Genomic DNA, 23542 nt, shown 5'->3' with positions numbered 1-23542 from the left:
TGTTCAAATGTTCATAAATGACCAGCATGGTCGAATAATAATAAGGCAGAACAGTTGAAACTGGAGTAGCAGCACGGTCAGGTGGACTGGGGACAGCAAGGAGTCATCATGTCAGGTAGTCCTGGGGCATGGTCCTAGGGCTCAGGTCAGTTGAAACTGGAGCAGCAGCACGGTCAGGTGGACTAGGGACAGCAAGGAGACATCATGTCAGGTAGTCCTGGGGCATGGTCCTAGGGCTCAGGTCCTCCGAGAGAGAGAAAGAAAGAGAGAATTAGAGAGAGCATATGTGGGGTGGCCAGTCCTCTTCTGGCTGTGCTGGGTGGAGATTATAACAGAACATGGCCAAGATGTTAAAATGTTCATAAATGACCAGCATGGTCGAATAATAATAAGGCAGAACAGTTGAAACTGGAGCAGCAGCACGGCCAGGTGGACTGGGGACAGCAAGGAGTCATCATGTCAGGTAGTCCTGGGGCATGGTCCTAGGGCTCAGGTCCTCCGAGAGAGAGAAAGAAAGAGAGAAGGAGAGAATTAGAGAACGCACACATAGATTCACACAGGACACCGAATAGGACAGGAGAAGTACTCCAGATATAACAAACTGACCCTAGCCCCCGACACATAAACTACTGCAGCATAAATACTGGAGGCTGAGACAGGAGGGGTCAGGAGACACTGTGGCCCCATCCGAGGACACCCCGGACATGGCCAAACAGGAAGCATATAACCCCACCCACTTTGCCAAAGCACAGCCCCCACACCACTAGAGGGACATCTTCAACCACCAACTTACCATCCTGAGACAAGGCTGAGTATTGCCCACAAAGATCTCCGCCATGGCACAACCCAAGGGGGACGCCAACCCAGACAGGATGACCACATCAGTGAATCAACCCACTCAGGTGACGCACCCCTTCCAGGAACGGCATGAGAGAGCCCCAGTAAGCCAGTGACTCAGCCCCTGTAATAGGGTTAGAGGCAGAGAATCCCAGTGGAAAGAGGGAACCGGCCAGGCAGAGACAGCAAGGGCGGTTCGTTGCTCCAGAGCCTTTCCGTTCACCTTCCCACTCCTGCGCCAGACTACACTCAATCATATGACCCACTGAAGAGATGAGTCTTCAGTAAAGACTTAAAGGTTGAAACCGAGTTTGCGTCTCTGACATGGGTAGGCAGACCGTTCCATAAAAATGGAGCTCTATAGGAGAAAGCCCTGCCTCCAGCTGTTTGCTTAGAAATTCTAGGGACAATTAGGAGGCCTGCGTCTTGTGACCGTAGCGTCCGTGTAGGTATGTACGGCAGGACCAAATCAGAGAGATAGGTAGGAGCAAGCCCATGTAATGCTTTGTAGGTTAGCAGTAAAACCTTGAAATCAGCCCTTGCTTTGACAGGAAGCCAGTGTCGAGAGGCTAGCACTGGAGTAATATGATCAAATTTTTTGGTTCTAGTCAGGATTCTAGCAGCCGTATTTAGCACCAACTGAAGTTTATTTAGTGCTTTATCCGGGTAGCCGGAAAGTAGAGCATTGCAGTAGTCTAACCTAGAAGTGACAAAAGCATGGATTAATTTTTCTGCATAATTTTTGGACAGAAAGTTTCTGATTTTTGCAATGTTACGTAGATGGAAAAAAGCTGTCCTTGAAATGGTCTTGATATGTTCTTCAAAAGAGAGATCAGGGTCCAGAGTAACGCCGAGGTCCTTCACAGTTTTATTTGAGACGACTGTACAACCATTAAGATTAATTGTCAGATTCAACAGAAGATCTCTTTGTTTCTTGGGACCTAGAACAAGCATCTCTGTTTTGTCCGAGTTTAAAAGTAGAAAGTTTGCAGCCATCCACTTCCTTATGTCTGATACACATGCTTCTAGCAAGGGCAATTTTGGGGCTTCACCATGTTTCATTGAAATGTACAGCTGTGTGTCATCCGCATAGCAGTGAAAGTTAACATTATGTTTTCGAATAACATCCCCAAGAGGTAAAATATATAGTGAAAACAATAGTGGTCCTAAAACGGAACCTTGAGGAACACCGAAATGTACAGTTGATTTGTCAGAGGACAAACCATTCACAGAGACAAACTGATATTTTTCAGACAGATAAGATCTAAACCAGGCCAGAACTTGTCCGTGTAGACCAATTTGGGTTTCCAATCTCTCCAAAAGAATGTGGTGATCGATGGTATCAAAAGCAGCACTAGGAGCATGAGGACAGATGCAGAGCCTCGGTCCGATGCCATTAAAATGTCATTTACCACCTTCACAAGTGCCGTCTCAGTGCTATGATGGGGTCTAAAACCAGACTGAAGCATTTCGTATACATTGTTTGTCTTCAGGAAGGCAGTAAGTTACTGCACAACAGCCTTTTCTAAAAATTTTGAGAGGAATGGAAGATTCGATATAGGCTGATAGTTTTTTATATTTTCTTGCTTTTTTTTAATTTTTTGGCTTTTTCAAGAGAGGCTTTATTACTGACACTTTTAGTGAATTTGGTACACATCCGGTGGATAGAGAGACGTTTATTATGTTCAACATAGGAGGGCCAAGCACAGGAAGCAGCTCTTTCAGTAGTTTAGTTGGAATAGGGTCCAGTATGCAGCTTGAAGGTTTAGAGGCCATGATTATTTTCATCATTGTGTCAAGAGATATAGTACTAAAACACTTGAGCGTCTCTCTTGATCCTAGGTCCTGGGAGAGTTGTGCAGACTCAGGACAACTGAGCTTTGAAGGAATACGCAGATTTAAAGAGGAGTCCGTAATTTGCTTTCTAATAATCATAATCTTTTCCTCAAAGAAGTTCATGAATTTATCACTGCTAAAGTGAAAGTCATCCTCTCTTGGGGAATGCTGCTTTTTAGTTAGCTTTGCCACAGTATCAAAAAGGAATTTCGGATTGTTCTTATTTTCCTCAATTAAGTTAGAAAAATAGGATGATCGAGCAGCAGTAAGGGCTCTTCGGTACTGCACGGTACCGTCTTTCCAAGCTAGTCGGAAGACTTCCAGTTTGGTGTGGCGCCATTTCCGTTCCAATTTTCTGGAAGCTTGCTTCAGAGCTCGGGTATTTTCTGTGTACCAGGGAGCTAGTTTCTTATGAGAATTTGTTTTTGTTTTTAGGGGTGCAACTGCATCTAGGGTATTGCGCAAAGGTTAAATGGAGTTCCTCAGTTAGGTGGTTAACTGATTTTTGTCCTCTGGCGTCCTTGGGTAGACAGAGGGAATCTGGGAGGACATCAAGGAATCTTTGTGTTGTCTGTGAATATATAGCACAGCTTTTGATGTTCCTTGGTTGGGGTCTGAGCAGATTATTTGTTGCAATTGCAAACGTAATAAAATAGTGGTCCGATAGTCCAGGATTATGAGGAAAAACATTAAGATCCACAACATTTATTCCATGGGACAAAACTAGGTCCAGCGTATGACTGTGACAGTGAGTGGGTCCAGGGACATGTTGGACAAAACCCACTGAGTCGATGATGGCTCCGAAAGCCTTTTGGAGTGGGTCTGTGGACTTTTCCACGTGAATATTAAAGTCACCAAAGTTTAGAATATTATCTGCTATGACTACAAGGTCCGATAGGAATTCAGGGAACTCAGTGAGGAACGCTCTAACCACTAGGCTACCCTGCCGTAATAAATGAATACTCTACTCTACTGAGGAAGTTAAGGCGATGAATTCTATGGATATCAATCAACGAAGAGGTAATATGTGTGCTAAGAACAATATGTTGAAGATTGTATTGGGTGCAGATGACTGAACTGCTCACCTTTGTGTCTGTATCTGCAGGTATATAGACGAGGAGGCATACAAAGGTATTGGTATGTCACATGTACCATCATCCTCCCTGACCTCTTCAATGAATATCCCATAGGCCTCGACATTATGGACTTCCTGTTCACATTCACCACAAAAACAAAGGTGTGAGTACTGTTGTGTTTATGTCAATCATCTTTATTATTTACTATTTTGGGGATTTAACAAACGTCACCCTCCCTTCACACCTCTGATGAATACAAAACAGGAAATCTGTTCGATCACCGTGCAAAATCATTCTGGCTGTGGATACGGAGAACATCAACGAGCCAGAGGATACACGGGCATTCGGAAAGTATTCATACCCCTGGACTCTTCCCACATTTTGTTATGTTACAGCCTTACAGGCTGACAACACCGCTTGCAAAATAAATGTAGAAATCTATATTATTCAATTATTGCACCCACACTGCTCGCGCGAGCCAACGAGCGTCTGCGTTGCCAAGGGCTAAAATAGAAGTCAGTTCTATTTCTGACGCAGATCGTGCTGCAAGTCCTGCCTCTCCCATCTCCTCATTGGTTTATAGAAGCAGGTACCCACGTGAGAGTTTGTTTTGATATTTTAACCTGCGTGTCGTGATCGCGTTTGGTGTGGGGGGACAAAATACATTTATGCACGATGGCGCATGCTCGCAGCCAGGTTGGGTTCAGTGTAACAAGCTTAAAATATCAAAACAAACACTGAACCAATTATATTAATTTGGGGACAGGTCGAAAAACATTAAACATGTATGGCAATTTAGCTAGCTAGCTAATTTGTCCAATTTAGCTAGCTTGCTGTTGCTAGCTAATTTGTCCTGGGATATAAACATTGAGTTGTTATTTTACCTGAAATGCACAAGGTCCTCCACTCTGACAATTAATCCACACATAAAACGGTCAGCCGAATCATTTCTAGTCATCTCTGTTTCTTCCAGGCTTTTTCTTCTCTTGACTTTATATTGCGATTGGCCACCTTCATAAATTAGGTGCATTACCACCACTGACCTCGTTCGTCTTTCTGTCACCCACGTGGGTATAACCAATGAGGGGATAGCACTTGCAGCGCGAACCGTGTCAGAAATAGAACTGACTTCTATTTTAGCGCCTGGCAACGCAGACGCTCGTTGGCGCGCGCGAGCAGTGTGGGTGCAATAATTGAATAATATAGATTTCTAAATGTATTTTGCAACGCGAGCGGTGTAGTCAGCCTGTTATTCTAAAATGTATACAATTAATTTTTATCCTCATCAATCTACACACAACACCCCATAACGACAAAGAGAAAAGAAGTTTTTAGAAATAAAAAACAGAAATACCGTAGTTACAAAAGTATTCAGACCCTTTGCTATGAGACTCTAAATTGAGATCAGCTGCTTACTGTTTCCATTGATCGTCCTTGAGATGTCTCTACAACTTGATTGGAGTCCAGCTGTGATAAATTCAATTGATTGGACATGATTTGTCAAGGCACACACCTGTCTATATAAGGTCCTATAGTTGACACTGCATGTCAGAGCAAAAACCAAACCATGAGGTTGAAGGAATTGTCCGTAGAGCTCCGAGACAGGATGGTGTCGAGGCACAGATCTGGGGAAGGGTACCAAAAAATGTCTGCAGCAAACCAGTAAATCAAGCCAGTCAATTACGCCAGTCGATCAAACCAGTCAATCAAACCAGTCAACCAAACCAGTCAATCACTCCAGTCAATCACTCCAGTCAATCACCTCAGTCAATCACTCCAGTCAATCACTCCAGTCAATCACTCCAGTCAATCACCCCAGTCAATCACTCCAGTCAATCACTCCAGTCAATCACTCCAGTCAATCACTCCAGTCAATCACTCCAGTCAATCACTCCAGTCAATCACTCCAGTCAATCACTCCAGTCAATCACCTCAGTCAATCACTCCAGTCAATCACCCCAGTCAATCACTCCAGTCAATCACCCCAGTCAATCACCCCAGTCAATCACTCCAGTCAATCACCCCAGTCAATCACTCCAGTCAATCACTCCAGTCAATCACCCCAGTCAATCACTCCAGTCAATCACTCCAGTCAATCACCCCAGTCAATCACCCCAGTCAATCACCCCAGTCAATCAGTCAATCACCCCAGTCAATCACCCCAGTCAATCACAGTCAATCACTCAGTCAATCACTCCAGTCAATCACCTGACAATCACCCAGTCAATCACTCCAGTCAATCTCCAGTCAATCACTCCAGTCAATCACCCCAGTCAATCACTCCAGTCAATCACTCCAGTCAATCACCCAGTCAATCACTCCAGTCAATCACTCCAGTCAATCACAGTCAATCACCCCAGTCAATCACTCCAGTCAATCACTCCAGTCAATCACCTCAGTCAATCACTCCAGTCAATCACAGTCAATCACCCCAGTCAATCAATCACCCCAGTCAATCACTCCAGTCAATCACCCAGTCAATCACCCCAGTCAATCACTCCAGTCAATCACCCCAGTCCAGTCAATCACCTCAATCACCCAGTCAATCACTCCAGTCAATCACTCCAGTCAATCACCTCAGTCAATCACTCACTCCAGTCAATCACCCCAGTCAATCACCCAGTCAATCACTCACAATCACAGTCAATCACTCCAGTCAATCACCCCAGTCAATCACTCCAGTCAATCACTCCAGTCAATCACCTGAGTCAATCACTCCAGTCAATCACTCCAATCACTCCAGTCAATCACTCCAGTCAATCACCCCAGTCAATCACTCCAGTCAATCACCTCAGTCAATCACTCCAGTCAATCACTCCAGTCAATCACCCAGTCAATCACCCCAGTCAATCACCCCAGTCAATCACCCCAGTCAATCACTCCAGTCAATCACTCCAGTCAATCACTCCAGTCAATCACTCCAGTCAATCACTCCAGTCAATCACCCAGTCAATCACCTCAGTCAATCACTCCAGTCAATCACTCCAGTCAATCACCTCAGTCAATCACTCCAGTCAATCACTCCAGTCAATCACTCCAGTCAATCACTCAGTCAATCACTCCAGTCAATCACTCCAATCACTCCAGTCAATCACCCAGTCAATCACCTCAGTCAATCACTCCAGTCAATCCTCAGTCAATCACTCAGTCAATCACTCCAGTCAATCACTCCAGTCAATCACTCCAGTGTCAATCACTCCAGTCAATCACTCCAGTCAATCACCCAGTCAATCACCCACAGTCAATCACTCCAGTCAATCACTCAATCACCCCAGTCAATCACTCCAGTCAATCACTCCAGTCAATCACCCCAGTCAATCACTCAATCAGTCAATTCTAGTCAATTAAAATGATCAAGGTACTATCAAGTTATAGGGGGGTTAAAAGATTTGGAGCTTTGTAATTTGAACGATTGAGATCTGACAACACGATCAAACAAAAAAACATTATAAAAATGAGACAAAAGATCACGATAGTCAGTATTTCAAATAAAAAGACAAACTAAATTTTTTTTTTTTTCTTCCCAGAACCAAATACCGTATTACAATATTCATTTACTACAAATTCTATGTTTTATTTGTACACACACATATCAGAATGATATTACTATTGGTTCACCCCCGATGCATTGTTAGTGTGATATAATGTCCATTGTCCATAGGAGGCCAGATCACTATCAGAATGTTCTGTCCCCATCTCTATCTGGGTAAAAAAAAAAAAAAAGTGCTCATTGTAAAATCCTCTTATTGTCTAAGTTAATAAGTTCCAAATGGCACCCTATTCCCTACATAGTGCACTACTTTTGACCAGGGCCTGTAGGAAATAGGGTACCATTTCAGACACTTGGCACCCTATTCCCTACATAGAGCTATGGGCCCTGGTCAAATGTAGTGCAGGAATAGTGTGTCACAGGGGCTGCTATTAGAGGCAGTCATCTCACTCTCTGTATGATATCAAAGCCACACATACAGAACCCAATCAAACAAATGGCGGTTATCTTTCGTGAATCTAAAACTCCTTTCTCTATCGTCCATGGCTGGCTGACTGTTGGTGATCACCTCCATATTGATCTCCCGTAGCGTTGATCTCCCACAGCGTTGATCTCCCGTAGCGTTGATCTCCCGTAGCTGACCTCCCGTAGCGTTGACCTCCCGTAGCGTTGACCTCCCGTAGCGTTGACCTCCCGTAGCGTTGATCTCCCGTAGCGTTGACCTCCCATAGTGTTGACCTCCCGTAGCGTTGACCTCCCGTAACGTGACCTCCCGTAGCGTTGACCTCCCGTAGCGTTGACCTCCCGTAGCGTTGACCTCCCGTAACGTTGACCTCCCGTAGCGTTGACCTCCGTAGCGTTGACCTCCCGTATCGTTGACCTCCCGTATTGTTGACCTCCCGTAGCGTTGACCTCCCGTAGCGTTGACCTCCCGTAGCGTTGACCTCCCGTATTGTTGACCTCCCGTATCGTTGATCTCCCGTAGCGTTAATCTCTCATAGCGTTAATCTCTCATAGCGTTAATCTCTCATAGCGTTAATCTCTCATAGCGTTAATCTCTCATAGCGTTAATCTCTCATAGCGTTGAGCTCCCATAACGTTGATCTCCCACAGCGTTGATCTCCCACAGCGTTGATCTCCCATAGTTTTGATCTCCCACAGATTTGAGAAGTTTTCCGTGACAACCGGTTCCTTCCTTCCGATGTGTAGAATTTAAAAACAGGAGCCTATCTATCTATCTATCTATCTATATATATCTATGTAGTAGTGATAAGGGAGAGCAGATGGTCCCAGTCCTGTCTGTGTGAGGAGTTAGGTAGGATACAGTTTATCTATGTAGTAGTGATAAGGGAGAGCAGATGGTCCCAGTCCTGTCTGTGTGAGGAGTTAGGTAGGATACAGTTTATCTATGTAGTAGTGATAAGGGAGAGCAGATGGTCCCAGTCCTGTCTGTGTGAGGAGTTAGGTAGGATACAGTCTCCCCTAAATGCTCATCTTGGGTCAGCCCCCCTTTCCGGCCTTCCGGTTAACCCTTTACACTCCTGGGAATTGGCCTACGTGGATAGGGCTGAATTAAAATGTTTCTTACAGACGAAATATGACAAGCATATGCATAACCATGGTAGCAATTGAAAGGGAACAGTTTGGAGATCATGGGAAAACGATTAGACCTTAGGTGAGAGGCCACAACAGTTCACCTGACACAAGACTGAATTCAAACGTTACACTGTTTTATGTTTTACATATACTGTGGTGGTATGTGGTATGTTGTGGTCCTTCTGTAGCTCAGTTGGTAGAGCATGGCGCTTGTAACGCCAGGGTAGTGGGTTCGATCCCCCGGGACCACCCATACGTAGAATGTATGCACACATGACTGTAAGTCGCTTTGGATAAAAGCGTCTGCTAAATGGCATATATTATTATATTATTATTATATTATATTATTATATTATATTATTATATTATTATACTGTACTTTTCATATTATTTGTTGATTGACGAAATCTGAAATACTCTGGATATATTCAGTAACATGTTAAGATTATTGCTGGAAAATGTGGGTTTAAAGGGTTGAATGAGAGGTCTGACTGGTGTCTCCACGTGGCCACACACCTCTCCAGACTGTGGGGTTTGAGTGAGAGGTCTGACTGGTGTCTCCAAGTGGCCACACACCTCTCCAGACTGTGGGGGTTGAATGAGAGGTCTGACTGGTGTCTCCACGTGGCCACACACCTCTCCAGACTGTGGGGTTTGAGTGAGAGGTCTGACTGGTGTCTCCAAGTGGCCACACACCTCTCCAGACTGTGGGGTTTGGGTGAGAGGTCTGACTGGCGTCTCCAAGTGGCCACACACCTCTCCAGACTGTGGGGTTTGGGTGAGAGGTCTGACTGGTGTCTCCACGTGGCCACACACCTCTCCAGACTGTGGGGTTTGAGTGAGAGGTCTGACTGGTGTCTCCAAGTGGCCACACACCTCTCCAGACTGTGGGGTTTGGGTGAGAGGTCTGACTGGCGTCTCCAAGTGGCCACACACCTCTCCAGACTGTGGGGTTTGAGTGAGAGGTCTGACTGGTGTCTCCAAGTGGCCACACACCTCTCCAGACTGTGGGGTTTGAGTGAGAGGTCTGACTGGTGTCTCCAAGTGGCCACACACCTCTCCAGACTGTGGGGTTTGAGTGAGAGGTCTGACTGGTGTCTCCAAGTGGCCACACACCTCTCCAGACTGTGGGGTTTGGGTGAGAGGTCTGACTGGCGTCTCCAAGTGGCCACACACCTCTCCAGACTGTGGGGTTTGAGTGAGAGGTCTGACTGGTGTCTCCACGTGGCCACACACCTCTCCAGACTGTGGGGTTTGAGTGAGAGGTCTGACTGGTGTCTCCAAGTGGCCACACACCTCTCCAGACTGTGGGGTTTGAGTGAGAGGTCTGACTGGTGTCTCCAAGTGGCCACACACCTCTCCAGACTGTGGGGTTTGGGTGAGAGGTCTGACTGGTGTCTCCAAGTGGCCACACACCTCTCCAGACTGTGGGGTTTGGGTGAGAGGTCTGACTGGCGTCTCCAAGTGGCCACACACCTCTCCAGACTGTGGGATTTGGGTGAGAGGTCTGACTGGTGTCTCCAAGTGGCCACACACCTCTCCAGACTGTGGGATTTGAGTGAGAGGTCTGACTGGTGTCTCCAAGTGGCCACACACCTCTCCAGACTGTGGGGTTTGAGTGAGAGGTCTGACTGGTGTCTCCACGTGGCCACACACCTCTCCAGACTGTGGGGTTTGAGTGAGAAGTCTGACTGGTGTCTCCACGTGGCCACACACCTCTCCAGACTGTGGGGTTTGAGTGAGAGGTCTGACTGGTGTCTCCACGTGGCCACACACCTCTCCAGACTGTGGGGTTTGAGTGAGAAGTCTGACTGGTGTCTCCACGTGGCCACACACCTCTCCAGACTGTGGGGTTTGAGTGAGAGGTCTGACTGGTGTCTCCAAGTGGCCACACACCTCTCCAGACTGTGGGGTTTGGGTGAGAGGTCTGACTGGTGTCTCCAAGTGGCCACACACCTCTCCAGACTGTGGGGTTTGAGTGAGAAGTCTGACTGGTGTCTCCACGTGGCCACACACCTCTCCAGACTGTGGGGTTTGGGTGAGAGGTCTGACTGGCGTCTCCAAGTGGCCACACACCTCTCCAGACTGTGGGGTTTGGGTGAGAGGTCTGACTGGCGTCTCCAAGTGGCCACACACCTCTCCAGACTGTGGGGTTTGAGTGAGAGGTCTGACTGGTGTCTCCAAGTGGCCACACACCTCTCCAGACTGTGGGGTTTGAGTGAGAGGTCTGACTGGTGTCTCCAAGTGGCCACACACCTCTCCAGACTGTGGGGTTTGGGTGAGAGGTCTGACTGGTGTCTCCACGTGGCCACACACCTCTCCAGACTGTGGGGTTTGGGTGAGAGGTCTGACTGGTGTCTCCACGTGGCCACACACCTCTCCAGACTGTGGGGTTTGGGTGAGAGGTCTGACTGGTGTCTCCACGTGGCCACACACCTCTCCAGACTGTGGGGTTTGAGTGAGAGGTCTGACTGGTGTCTCCACGTGGCCACACACCTCTCCAGACTGTGGGGTTTGGGTGAGAGGTCTGACTGGTGTCTCCACGTTGCCACACACCTCTCCAGACTGTGGGGTTTGAGTGAGAAGTCTGACTGGTGTCTCCACGTGGCCACACACCTCTCCAGACTGTGGGGTTTGGGTGAGAGGTCTGACTGGTGTCTCCAAGTGGCCACACACCTCTCCAGACTGTGGGGTTTGGGTGAGAGGTCTGACTGGTGTCTCCACGTTGCCACACACCTCTCCAGACTGTGGGGTTTGAGTGAGAAGTCTGACTGGTGTCTCCACGTGGCCACGCACCTCTCCAGACTGTGGGGTTTGAGTGAGAGGTCTGACTGGCGTCTCCAAGTGGCCACACACCTCTCCAGACTGTGGGGTTTGGGTGAGAGGTCTGACTGGTGTCTCCAAGTGGCCACACACCTCTCCAGACTGTGGGGTTTGAGTGAGAGGTCTGACTGGTGTCTCCACGTGGCCACACACCTCTCCAGACTGTGGGGTTTGGGTGAGAGGTCTGACTGGTGTCTCCAAGTGGCCAAACAGCTCTCCAGACTGTGGGGTTTGAGTGAGAGGTCTGACTGGTGTCTCCACGTGGCCACACACCTCTCCAGACTGTGGGGTTTGAGTGAGAAGTCTGACTGGTGTCTCCACGTGGCCACACACCTCTCCAGACTGTGGGGTTTGAGTGAGAGGTCTGACTGGTGTCTCCACGTGGCCACACACCTCTCCAGACTGTGGGGTTTGAGTGAGAGGTCTGACTGGTGTCTCCACGTGGCCCCACACCTCTCCAGACTGTGGGGTTTGGGTGAGAGGTCTGACTGGTGTCTCCAAGTGGCCACACACCTCTCCAGACTGTGGGGTTTGAGTGAGAGGTCTGACTGGTGTCTCCAAGTGGCCACACACCTCTCCAGACTGTGGGGTTTGAGTGAGAGGTCTGACTGGTGTCTCCAAGTGGCCACACACCTCTCCAGACTGTGGGGTTTGAGTGAGAGGTCTGACTGGTGTCTCCAAGTGGCCACACACCTCTCCAGACTGTGGGGTTTGAGTGAGAGGTCTGACTGGTGTCTCCAAGTGGCCACACACCTCTCCAGACTGTGGGGTTTAAGTGAGAGGTCTGACTGGTGTCTCCACGTGGCCACACACCTCCCAGACTGTGGGGTTTGAGTGAGAGGTCTGACTGGTGTCTCCACGTGGCCACACACCTCTCCAGACTGTGGGGTTTGAGTGAGAGGTCTGACTGGTGTCTCCAAGTGGCCACACACCTCTCCAGACTGTGGGTTTGAGTGAGAGGTCTGACTGGCGTCTCCAAGTGGCCACACACCTCTCCAGACTGTGGGGTTTGGGTGAGAGGTCTGACTGGTGTCTCCAAGTGGCCACACACCTCTCCAGACTGTGGGGTTTGGGTGAGAGGTCTGACTGGTGTCTCCAAGTGGCCACACACCTCTCCAGACTGTGGGGTTTGGGTGAGAGGTCTGACTGGTGTCTCCAAGTGGCCACACACCTCTCCAGACTGTGGGGTTTGAGTGAGAGGTCTGACTGGTGTCTCCAAGTGGCCACACACCTCTCCAGACTGTGGGGTTTGAGTGAGAGGTCTGACTGGTGTCTCCACGTGGCCACACACCTCTCCAGACTGTGGGGTTTGAGTGAGAGGTCTGACTGGTGTCTCCACGTGGCCACACACCTCTCCAGACTGTGGGGTTTGAGTGAGAGGTCTGACTGGTGTCTCCACGTGGCCACACACCTCTCCAGACTGTGGGGTTTGAGTGAGAGGTCTGACTGGTGTCTCCAAGTGGCCACACACCTCTCCAGACTGTGGGGTTTGAGTGAGAGGTCTGACTGGTGTCTCCAAGTGGCCACACACCTCTCCAGACTGTGGGGTTTGAGTGAGAGGTCTGACTGGCGTCTCCAAGTGGCCACACACCTCTCAGACTGTGGGGTTTGAGTGAGAGGTCTGACTGGCGTCTCCAAGTGGCCACACACCTCTCCAGACTGTGGGATTTGAGTGAGAGGTCTGACTGGCGTCTCCAAGTGGCCACACACCTCTCCAGACTGTGGGGTTTGAGTGAGAGGTCTGACTGGTGTCTCCAAGTGGCCACACACCTCTCCAGACTGTGGGATTTGAGTGAGAGGTCTGACTGGCGTCTCCAAGTGGCCACACACCTCTCCAGACTGTGGGATTTGAGTGAGAGGTCTGACTGGTGTCTCCAAGTGGCCACACACCTCTCCAGACTGTGGGGTTTGAGTGAGAGGTCTGACTGGTGTCTCCACGTGGCCACACACCTCTCCAGACTGTGGGGTTTGAGTGAGAGGTCTGACTGGTGTCTCCAAGTGGCCACACACCTCTCCAGACTGTGGGGTTTGGGTGAGAGGTCTGACTGGTGTCTCCAAGTGGCCACACACCTCTCCAGACTGTGGGGTTTGAGTGAGAGGTCTGACTGGTGTCTCCAAGTGGCCACACACCTCTCCAGACTGTGGGGTTTGAGTGAGAGGTCTGACTGGCATCTCCAAGTGGCCACACACCTCTCCAGACTGTGGGATTTGAGTGAGAGGTCTGACTGGCGTCTCCAAGTGGCCACACACCTCTCCAGACTGTGGGGTTTGAGTGAGAGGTCTGACTGGTGTCTCCAAGTGGCCACACACCTCTCCAGACTGTGGGGTTTGAGTGAGAGGTCTGACTGGTGTCTCCAAGTGGCCACACACCTCTCCAGACTGTGGGATTTGAGTGAGAGGTCTGACTGGCGTCTCCAAGTGGCCACACACCTCTCCAGACTGTGGGGTTTGAGTGAGAGGTCTGACTGGTGTCTCCAAGTGGCCACACACCTCTCCAGACTGTGGGGTTTGAGTGAGAGGTCTGACTGGTGTCTCCAAGTGGCCACACACCTCTCCAGACTGTGGGGTTTGAGTGAGAGGTCTGACTGGTGTCTCCAAGTGGCCACACACCTCTCCAGACTGTGGGGTTTGGGTGAGAGGTCTGACTGGTGTCTCCAAGTGGCCACACACCTCTCCAGACTGTGGGGTTTGGGTGAGAGGTCTGACTGGTGTCTCCAAGTGGCCACACACCTCTCCAGACTGTGGGGTTTGGGTGAGAGGTCTGACTGGTGTCTCCAAGTGGCCACACACCTCTCCAGACTGTGGGGTTTGAGTGAGAGGTCTGACTGGCGTCTCCAAGTGGCCACACACCTCTCCAGACTGTGGGGTTTGGGTGAGAGGTCTGACTGGCGTCTCCAAGTGGCCACACACCTCTCCAGACAGTGGGGTTTGAGTGAGAGGTCTGACTGGTGTCTCCACGTGGCCACACACCTCTCCAGACTGTGGGATTTGGGTGAGAGGTCTGACTGGCGTCTCCAAGTGGCCACACACCTCTCCAGACTGTGGGGTTGGGTGAGAGGTCTGACTGGCGTCTCCAAGTGGCCACACACCTCTCCAGACTGTGGGGTTTGAGTGAGAGGTCTGACTGGTGTCTCCAAGTGGCCACACAGCTCTCCAGACTGTGGGGTTTGGGTGAGAGGTCTGACTGGTGTCTCCAAGTGGCCACACACCTCTCCAGACTGTGGGGTTTGGGTGAGAGGTCTGACTGGTGTCTCCAAGTGGCCACACACCTCTCCAGACTGTGGGGTTTGGGTGAGAGGTCTGACTGGTGTCTCCAAGTGGCCACACACCTCTCCAGACTGTGGGGTTTGAGTGAGAGGTCTGACTGGTGTCTCCAAGTGGCCACACACCTCTCCAGACTGTGGGGTTTGAGTGAGAGGTCTGACTGGTGTCTCCAAGTGGCCACACACCTCTCCAGACTGTGGGGTTTGAGTGAGAGGTCTGACTGGTGTCTCCAAGTGGCCACACACCTCTCCAGACTGTGGGGTTTGAGTGAGAGGTCTGACTGGTGTCTCCAAGTGGCCACACACCTCTCCAGACTGTGGGGTTTGAGTGAGAGGTCTGACTGGTGTCTCCAAGTGGCCACACACCTCTCCAGACTGTGGGGTTTGGGTGAGAGGTCTGACTGGTGTCTCCAAGTGGCCACACACCTCTCCAGACTGTGGGGTTTGAGTGAGAGGTCTGACTGGCGTCTCCAAGTGGCCACACACCTCTCCAGACTGTGGGGTTTGAGTGAGAGGTCTGACTGGTGTCTCCAAGTGGCCACACACCTCTCCAGACTGTGGGGTTTGAGTGAGAGGTCTGACTGGTGTCTCCAAGTGGCCACACACCTCTCCAGACTGTGGGGTTTGAGTGAGAGGTCTGACTGGCGTCTCCAAGTGGCCACACACCTCTCCAGACTGTGGGGTTTGGGTGAGAGGTCTGACTGGCGTCTCCAAGTGGCCACACACCTCTCCAGACTGTGGGGTTTGAGTGAGAGGTCTGACTGGCGTCTCCAAGTGGCCACACACCTCTCCAGACTGTGGGGTTTGAGTGAGAGGTCTGACTGGTGTCTCCAAGTGGCCACACACCTCTCCAGACTGTGGGGTTTGGGTGAGAGGTCTGACTGGTGTCTCCAAGTGGCCACACACCTCTCCAGACTGTGGGGTTTGAGTGAGAGGTCTGACTGGCGTCTCCAAGTGGCCACACACCTCTCCAGACTGTGGGGTTTGGGTGAGAGGTCTGACTGGTGTCTCCAAGTGGCCACACACCTCTCCAGACTGTGGGGTTTGGGTGAGAGGTCTGACTGGTGTCTCCAAGTGGCCACACACCTCTCCAGACTGTGGGGTTTGGGTGAGAGGTCTGACTGGTGTCTCCAAGTGGCCACACACCTCTCCAGACTGTGGGGTTTGAGTAAGAGGTCTGACTGGCGTCTCCAAGTGGCCACACACCTCTCCAGACTGTGGGGTTTGAGTGAGAGGTCTGACTGGTGTCTCCAAGTGGCCACACCTCTCCAGACTGTGGGGTTTGAGTGAGAGGTCTAACTGGTGTCTCCAAGTGGCCACACACCTCTCCAGACTGTGGGGTTTGAGTGAGAGGTCTGACTGGCGTCTCCAAGTGGCCACACACCTCTCCAGACTGTGGGGTTTGAGTGAGAGGTCTGACTGGTGTCTCCACGTGGCCACACACCTCTCCAGACTGTGGGGTTTGAGTGAGAAGTCTGACTGGTGTCTCCCACGTGGCCACACACCTCTCCAGACTGTGGGGTTTGAGTGAGAGGTCTGACTGGTGTCTCCAAGTGGCCACACACCTCTCCAGACTGTGGGGTTTGGGTGAGAGGTCTGACTGGCGTCTCCAAGTGGCCACACACCTCTCCAGACTGTGGGGTTTGAGTGAGAGGTCTGACTGGTGTCTCCAAGTGGCCACACACCTCTCCAGACTGTGGGGTTTGGGTGAGAGGTCTGACTGGCGTCTCCAAGTGGCCACACACCTCTCCAGACTGTGGGGTTTGAGTGAGAGGTCTGACTGGTGTCTCCAAGTGGCCACACACCTCTCCAGACTGTGGGGTTTGAGTGAGAGGTCTGACTGGTGTCTCCAAGTGGCCACACACCTCTCCAGACTGTGGGGTTTGAGTGAGAGGTCTGACTGGTGTCTCCAAGTGGCCACACACCTCTCCAGACTGTGGGGTTTGGGTGAGAGGTCTGACTGGTGTCTCCACATGGCCACACACCTCTCCAGACTGTGGGGTTTGGGTGAGAGGTCTGACTGGTGTCTCCAAGTGGCCACACACCTCTCCAGACTGTGGGGTTTGAGTGAGAGGTCTGACTGGTGTCTCCAAGTGGCCACACACCTCTCCAGACTGTGGGGTTTGAGTGAGAGGTCTGACTGGTGTCTCCAAGTGGCCACACACCTCTCCAGACTGTGGGGTTTGAGTGAGAGGTCTGACTGGCGTCTCCAAGTGGCCACACACCTCTCCAGACTGTGGGGTTTGAGTGAGAGGTCTGACTGGTGTCTCCAAGTGGCCACACACCTCTCCAGACTGTGGGGTTTGAGTGAGAGGTCTGACTGGTGTCTCCACGTGGCCACACACCTCTCCAGACTGTGGGGTTTGGGTGAGAGGTCTGACTCGTGTCTCCAAGTGGCCACACACCTCTCCAGACTGTGGGGTTTGAGTGAGAGGTCTGACTGGCGTCTCCAAGTGGCCACACACCTCTCCAGACTGTGGGGTTTGAGTGAGAGGTCTGACTGGTGTCTCCAAGTGGCCACACACCTCTCCAGACTGTGGGGTTTGGGTGAGAGGTCTGACTGGCGTCTCCAAGTGGCCACACACCTCTCCAGACTGTGGGGTTTGAGTGAGAGGTCTGACTGGTGTCTCCAAGTGGCCACACACCTCTCCAGACTGTGGGGTTTGGGTGAGAGGTCTGACTGGTGTCTCCAAGTGGCCACACACCTCTCCAGACTGTGGGGTTTGGGTGAGAGGTCTGACTGGTGTCTCCAAGTGGCCACACACCTCTCCAGACTGTGGGGTTTGGGTGAGAGGTCTGACTGGTGTCTCCAAGTGGCCACACACCTCTCCAGACTGTGGGGTTTGGGTGAGAGGTCTGACTGGTGTCTCCAAGTGGCCACACACCTCTCCAGACTGTGGGGTTTGGGTGAGAGGTCTGACTGGTGTCTCCAAGTGGCCACACACCTCTCCAGACTGTGCATAGTTCCTAAGTCATTTCAATGCACCTTTCTGACTTAAAGAAGTCTTCAGCTATAAGGTGCTTTTTTGAGCTCTCCTAGCTGGACCGTTGAGGAACTAGAGGAAGCACACTTAGTAGTTGTTTTCTTTGGAACACAGCCCTTCCTCCTCGTCATCACACATTTACCGCTGTTGTTTAGGCAAACCAAACACTGTCATTATAAATAGCAATCTAGGTCAGGTGGGTATCATTTAAAAGCCTGTTCTGTTGCCAACACGACCAGCTAAGATATAAAAATATGATATTACAGTGTTAGGCTTTCACAAGGCAATTCAGAGAAACAGACCATCATGTTGGCGTGCAGAGAAAGGAGTGATGACCGTATTCAGGTGCGTGTGCAATGGCAAACAGTCTCAATTCTGTTCAGAACAACCCAGGGTATGACGACAAGTCATCTGGCAACCGTACATCTAACATAGTCTCATTCTGTTCAGAACAACCCAGGGTATGACGACAAGTCATCTGGTAACTACATCAACCATAGTCTCATTCTGTTCAGAACAACCCAGGGTATGACGACAAGTCATCTGGTAACCGTACATCTAACATAGTCTCATTCTGTTCAGAACAACCCAGGGTATGACGACAAGTCATCTGGTAACTGTACATCTAACATAGTCTCATTCTGTTCAGAACAACCCAGGGTATGACGACAAGTCATCTGGTAACTACATCAACCATAGTCTCATTCTGTTCAGAACAACCCAGGGTATGACGACAAGTCATCTGGCAACCGTACATCTAACATAGTCTCATTCTGTTCAGAACAACCCAGGGTATGACGACAAGTCACCTGGTAACTACATCAACCATAGACTCATTCTGTTCAGAACAACCCAGGGTATGACGACAAGTCACCTGGTAACTACATCAACCATAGACTCATTCTGTTCAGAACAACCCAGGGTATGACGACAAGTCACCTGGTAACTACATCAACCATAGTCTCATTCTGTTCAGAACAACCCAGGGTATGACGACAAGTCACCTGGTAACTACATCAACCATAGTCTCATTCTGTTCAGAACAACCCAGGGTATGACGACAAGTCATCGCCTGTGAGTAACATGACATCAAAGCGATATTTATTACAATCCTCAACAAAATGCATCTGGTCCTCTTAATTTACAGCATTTTCCCTTCACTCAGACAACAAAACATTTGCAAAGGTTACGAGGAGGGATGGGTTGTAGCTTTACGTTGCGTGAGGTGCTCAAGTTCAGAATGTCTGTCAGTCAAAACTCATACATCGCTATGATGAGCATTACGTTCCAATTTAGGTATTTATTGGTGCCCAAATCTGCCATTTTCAACCCGGATGGATACGAGTACGAGTGTAAAGGGTTAAGGTTAGGATTGGGGGAGGGGAAGCTGATCCTAGATCTGTACCAAGGGAGCCTAGTCCTGTGCGATGGTTGAATGTCTGAGGTTAGAGGTTAGAGGTCAGGGTTTAAAGGTCAGGGGTCAGTCCACTTGCATGTTACGTAGCAGCAGTCCTTTCTTCACCCCTCCCTGCAGCATCCTGGCACCTAGACTACTGCCAGCCGTACCATCACTACAGAGAGATAAGGAGAGAGGGATGACGCGAGAGAGATGGATGGAGGGAGAGAGAGGGATGGAAAGAGAGAGGGGGAGAGAGAGGCGATGGAGAGAGAGGGAGGGAGATAGAGGAGAGAGATGGAGGGAGAGAGAGGGATGGAAAGAGAGAGGGGGAGAGAGAGGCGATGGAAAGAGAGAGGGGGAGAGAGAGGCGATGGAGAGAGAGGGAGGGAGATAGAGGAGAGAGAGAGGAGAGAGAGGAGAGAGAGAGAAGAGAGAGAGAGGAGAGAGAGAGGGATGGAGCGAGAGAGATGGATGGAGGGAGAGAGAGGGATGGAGGGAGAGAGAGAGGGGGAGAGAGAGGCGATGGGAGAGAGAGGAGAGAGGGAGAAGAGAGAGAGAGAGAGAGAGAGAGAGGGGATGGAAAGAGAGAAGGATGGAAAGAGAGAGGGATGGATGGAAAGAGAGGATGGAAAGAGAGGGATGGAGCGAGAGAGATGGATGGAGGGAGAGAGGGATGGAGGGAGAGAGAGAGGGGAGAGAGAGGCGATGGGAGAGAGAGGAGAGAGGGAGAAGAGAGAGAGAGGAGAGAGAGAGGGATGGAAAGAGAGAGGGATGGAAAGAGAGGGATGGAAAGAGAGGGATGGAAAGAGAGAGGGGGAGAGAGAGGCAATGGAGAGAGAGGGAGGGAGAGAGAGGAGAAAGAGAGAGAGAGAGAGAGAGAGGGATGTAAAGAGAGAGGGATGAAAAGAGAGAGGGATGGAAAGAGATGGATGAAGGGAGAGAGAGGGATGGAAAGAGAGAGGGGGAGAGAGAGGCAATAGAGAGAGAGGAGAGAGAGAGGAGAGATGGATGGAGGGAGAGAGGGGATGGAAAGATAGAGGGGGATAGAGAGGAGGGAGATAGAGGAGAGGGAGAAGAGAGAGAGGGATGGAAAGAGAGGGATGGAAAAAGAGGGATGGAAAGAGAGAGGGATGGAGCGAGAGAGATGGATGGAGGGAGAGAGAGGGATGGAAAGAGAGAGGGGGAGAGAGAGGCGATGGAGAGAGAGGGAGGGAGACAGAGGAGAAAGAGAGAGGGATGGAAAGAGAGGGATGGAAAGAGAGAGATGGATGGAGGGAGAGAGAGAGATGGATGGAAAGAGAGAGGGGAGAGAGAGGCGATGGAGAGAGAGGGAGGGAGATAGAGGAGAGAGAGAGGAGAGAGGCAATGGAGAGACAGGGAGGGAGAGTGGGGAGGGGGAAGGGGAGAAAATAGGGAGAAGAGAGAGAGGGAGAGAATGTGTTAGGTGTGGAAGTTTGTCTATGTGTGTGTGTGTGTGTGTGTGTGTGTGTGTCTGTGTGTGTGTGTGTGTGTGTGTGTGTGTGTGTGTCTGTGTGTGTGTGTGTGTGTGTGTGTGTGTGTGTGTGTGTGTGTGTGTGTGTGTGTGTGTGTGTGTGTGTGTACAGTTGAAGTCTGAGGTTTACATAGCCAAATACATTTAAACTCAGTTTTCACAATTCCTGACATTTAATCCTATTATAAATTCCCTGTTTTAGGTCAGTTAGGATCACAACTTTATTTTAAGAATGTGAAATGTCAGAATAATAGTAGAGAGAATTATTTATTTCAGCTTTGATTTCTTTCATCACATTCCTAGTGGGTCAGAAGTTTACATACACTCAATTAGTATTTGGTAGCGTTGCCTTTAAATTGTTTAACTTGGGTCAAACGTTTCGGGTTGCCTTCCACAAGCTTCCCACAATAAGTTGGGTGAATGTACAGAAGTTATTTTCGGATCATAAGAGACGGCAACATTATAACTTACAAACAACGCAGAAAGAAACAAAACAAAAAAACACAATTGTCAGCCTTCTTCTCCAGCGCCATCTGTGTGTGTGTGTGTGTGTGTGTGTGTGTGTGTGTGTGTGTGTGTGTGTGTGTGTGTGTGTGTGTGTGTGTGTGTGTGTGTGTGTGTGTGTGTGTGTGTGTGTGAGACAGCAGTGCTTACAGGGGGCTGTACTTCCTCTTCTTGGGGTCTGGTGGCTCTGTGGACGGCCCTCCTTTGTCTTTCCTCTCCCCCTCCCCCGCTCCCGCCCCCACCCCTATACCCCCTCTTGCTGTGACCTCCGCTGCTCCAGGTTTTGCTGAGGGAGGAGATGAAGAGGTTAAAGGTTAGTCAGAGGTCAAGGGGAATATGTTCCAGAAAGCTGGATCAATGAGCCACCTAACTGTCCAAAAGTGACAAGGTTTAACTGACTGGACATCAACAGTCAATATACAAAGGAAACAGCAGCTTTCTTAAATCAACCAGAAAATACCTCGAGTTATATGTGGCAGTTCATCAAAGGTAGCTGGTTGATTTAATAATCCTGTTTTTCTGGAATAGCCCACTCGGATAGGGGTCACGGGGTTAAACTGAAGGCTCAAGATCATGGCAGATTAACAGTCAAGATAAACTGGGACTGCAGATTAACAGTCAAGATAAACTGGGACTGTAGATTAACAGTCAAGATAAACTGGGACTGCAGATTAACAGTCAAGATAAACTGGGACTGCAGATTAACAGTCAAGATAAACTGAGACTGCAGATTAACAGTCATGATAAACTGGGACTGCAGATTAACAGTCATGATAAACTGGGACTGCAGATTAACAGTCAAGATAAACTGGGACTGCAGATTAACAGTCAAGATACAATGGGACTGTAGATTAACAGTCAAGATAAACTGGGACTGCAGATTAACAGTCAAGATAAACTGAGACTGCAGATTAACAGTCAAGATAAACTGGGACTGCAGATTAACAGTCAAGATAAACTGGGACTGCAGATTAACAGTCAAGATAAACTGAGACTGCAGATTAACAGTCAAGATAAACTGGGACTGCAGATTAACAGTCAAGATAAACTGAGACTGCAGATTAACAGTCAAGATAAACTGGGACTGCAGATTAACAGTCAAGATAAACTGAGACTGCAGATTAACAGTCAAAATAAACTGAGACGGCTGTGGAACTCCTATGGATCACCTCCTTTCACATCAGAAGACAGAAACAGCTCTGACATCAGAAGAGGTGGAGATGTGAGCCCCCGTAACGACTTCAGTTCAGGCCTTATATGGAAGTCAACCACCAATTTGGAAAATGCCTTATTACATAGTTATAGTAAAAGATTACATTGTGGCTTCGTGTCTGTGTTATGTTACTCCGTAGGCATGTTTTAAGCACCTTGTGTAGCTCTGAGAGCTGCTGGTGTCGTATGAGAGCCTCCTTGCTGGGGAACTGTCGCCTACACAGCAGACAGGCTAGCTTAGCCCAGTCTGTCATCCTCTCGTCCTTCTCTCCTCCCTCCTCTCCCTCGCTGTCCGTCTCTCCGCTGTAGGCCGGAACCAAACCCTGCACCTGAGGTGGAGAGCGCTAAAGAGGGAGAAAAAAAAAAACTGTGAAGTGAAGAGAGATGGCAGAGAAAAGAAAAAGAGAGGTGGTGCACCAGGAGAGCGTGTTCTACCTGACTCTATGGGGAAGGAAGTAGAGCAGTGTGTTCTACCTGACTCAATGGGGAAGGAAGTAGAGCAGCGTGTTCTACCTGACTCTATGGGGAAGGAAGTAGAGCAGCGTGTTCTACCTGACTCTATGGGGAGGGAAGTAGAGCAGCGTGTTCTACCTGACTCAATGGGGAAGGAAGTAGAGGAGCGTGTTCTACCTGACTCAATGGGGAGGGAAGTAGAGCAGCGTGTTCTACCTGACTCTATGGGGAGGGAAGTAGAGCAGCGTGTTCTACCTGACTCTATGGGGAAGGAAGTAGAGCAGTGTGTTCTACCTGACTCTATGGGGAAGGAAGTAGAGCAGCGTGTTCTACCTGACTCTATGGGGAAGGAAGTAGAGCAGCGTGTTCTACCTGACTCAATGGGGAGGGAAGTAGAGCAGCGTGTTCTACCTGACTCTATGGGGAGGGAAGTAGAGCAGTGTGTTCTACCTGACTCAATGGGGAGGGAAGTAGAGCAGCGTGTTCTACCTGACTCAATGGGGAGGGAAGTAGAGCAGTGTGTTCTACCTGACTCAATGGGGAAGGAAGTAGAGCAGCGTGTTCTACCTGACTCAAT

At 49.8% G+C, this 23542-nt stretch overlaps 1 protein-coding gene and 3 long non-coding RNA genes across 29 annotated transcripts; 1 reads left to right on the top strand and 3 right to left on the bottom strand.

Moving 5' to 3' along the window:
- Positions 1–4933: 4933 nt before the first annotated feature.
- On the bottom strand, positions 4934–7062 carry LOC127922670 (uncharacterized). Its single transcript, XR_008111888.1, has 3 exons — positions 7046–7062; positions 6617–6745; positions 4934–5680 (listed from the first exon to the last, which is right to left on the bottom strand). It is a non-coding gene; the product is annotated as an uncharacterized LOC127922670 (long non-coding RNA).
- Positions 7063–7099: 37 nt separating this feature from the next.
- LOC118380808 (uncharacterized) lies at positions 7100–8743 on the bottom strand. 3 transcript variants are annotated; one of them, XR_008111886.1, is made up of 4 exons: positions 8120–8743; positions 8009–8056; positions 7898–7961; positions 7100–7867 (listed from the first exon to the last, which is right to left on the bottom strand). It is a non-coding gene; the product is annotated as an uncharacterized LOC118380808 (long non-coding RNA). The 3 variants fall into 3 exon arrangements; XR_008111887.1 differs by lacking the exon at positions 7898–7961 and having other exon boundaries at positions 8009–8088; XR_008111885.1 differs by lacking the exon at positions 7898–7961.
- A 467-nt stretch (positions 8744–9210) lies between these two features.
- Positions 9211–18761, bottom strand: LOC127922672 (uncharacterized). Of its 24 annotated transcripts, XM_052506552.1 has the most exons (12): positions 17387–18761; positions 16427–17266; positions 16246–16365; positions 14868–15887; positions 13849–14568; positions 13369–13788; positions 12830–13249; positions 10852–11151; positions 10672–10791; positions 10552–10611; positions 9652–10311; positions 9212–9591 (listed from the first exon to the last, which is right to left on the bottom strand). In XM_052506552.1, the coding sequence occupies exons 1-12, from the start codon at positions 17881–17883 to the stop codon at positions 9264–9266; spliced, it is 5505 nt and encodes a 1834-aa protein (XP_052362512.1). In that variant the 5' UTR covers positions 17884–18761; the 3' UTR covers positions 9212–9263. The 24 variants fall into 24 exon arrangements, with proteins under 24 accessions (XP_052362520.1, XP_052362512.1, XP_052362532.1 ...); XM_052506560.1 differs by lacking the exons at positions 10552–10611; positions 10672–10791; positions 10852–11151 and adding an exon at positions 11212–11331 and having other exon boundaries at positions 9211–9591; positions 9652–9891; XM_052506572.1 differs by lacking the exons at positions 10552–10611; positions 10672–10791; positions 10852–11151; positions 12830–13249 and adding an exon at positions 10372–10431 and having other exon boundaries at positions 9652–10011; positions 10252–10311; positions 13309–13788.
- LOC127922673 (uncharacterized) lies at positions 9652–15688 on the top strand. Its single transcript, XR_008111889.1, has 3 exons — positions 9652–9800; positions 12500–12678; positions 15617–15688. It is a non-coding gene; the product is annotated as an uncharacterized LOC127922673 (long non-coding RNA).
- Positions 18762–23542: the final 4781 nt, after the last annotated feature.

This window comes from Oncorhynchus keta, unplaced genomic scaffold (genome assembly GCF_023373465.1).
Source record: "Oncorhynchus keta strain PuntledgeMale-10-30-2019 unplaced genomic scaffold, Oket_V2 Un_contig_2666_pilon_pilon, whole genome shotgun sequence".
Classification (NCBI taxonomy): domain Eukaryota; kingdom Metazoa; phylum Chordata; class Actinopteri; order Salmoniformes; family Salmonidae; genus Oncorhynchus; species Oncorhynchus keta.
This window is presented reverse-complemented; position numbering and strand designations above follow the sequence as displayed.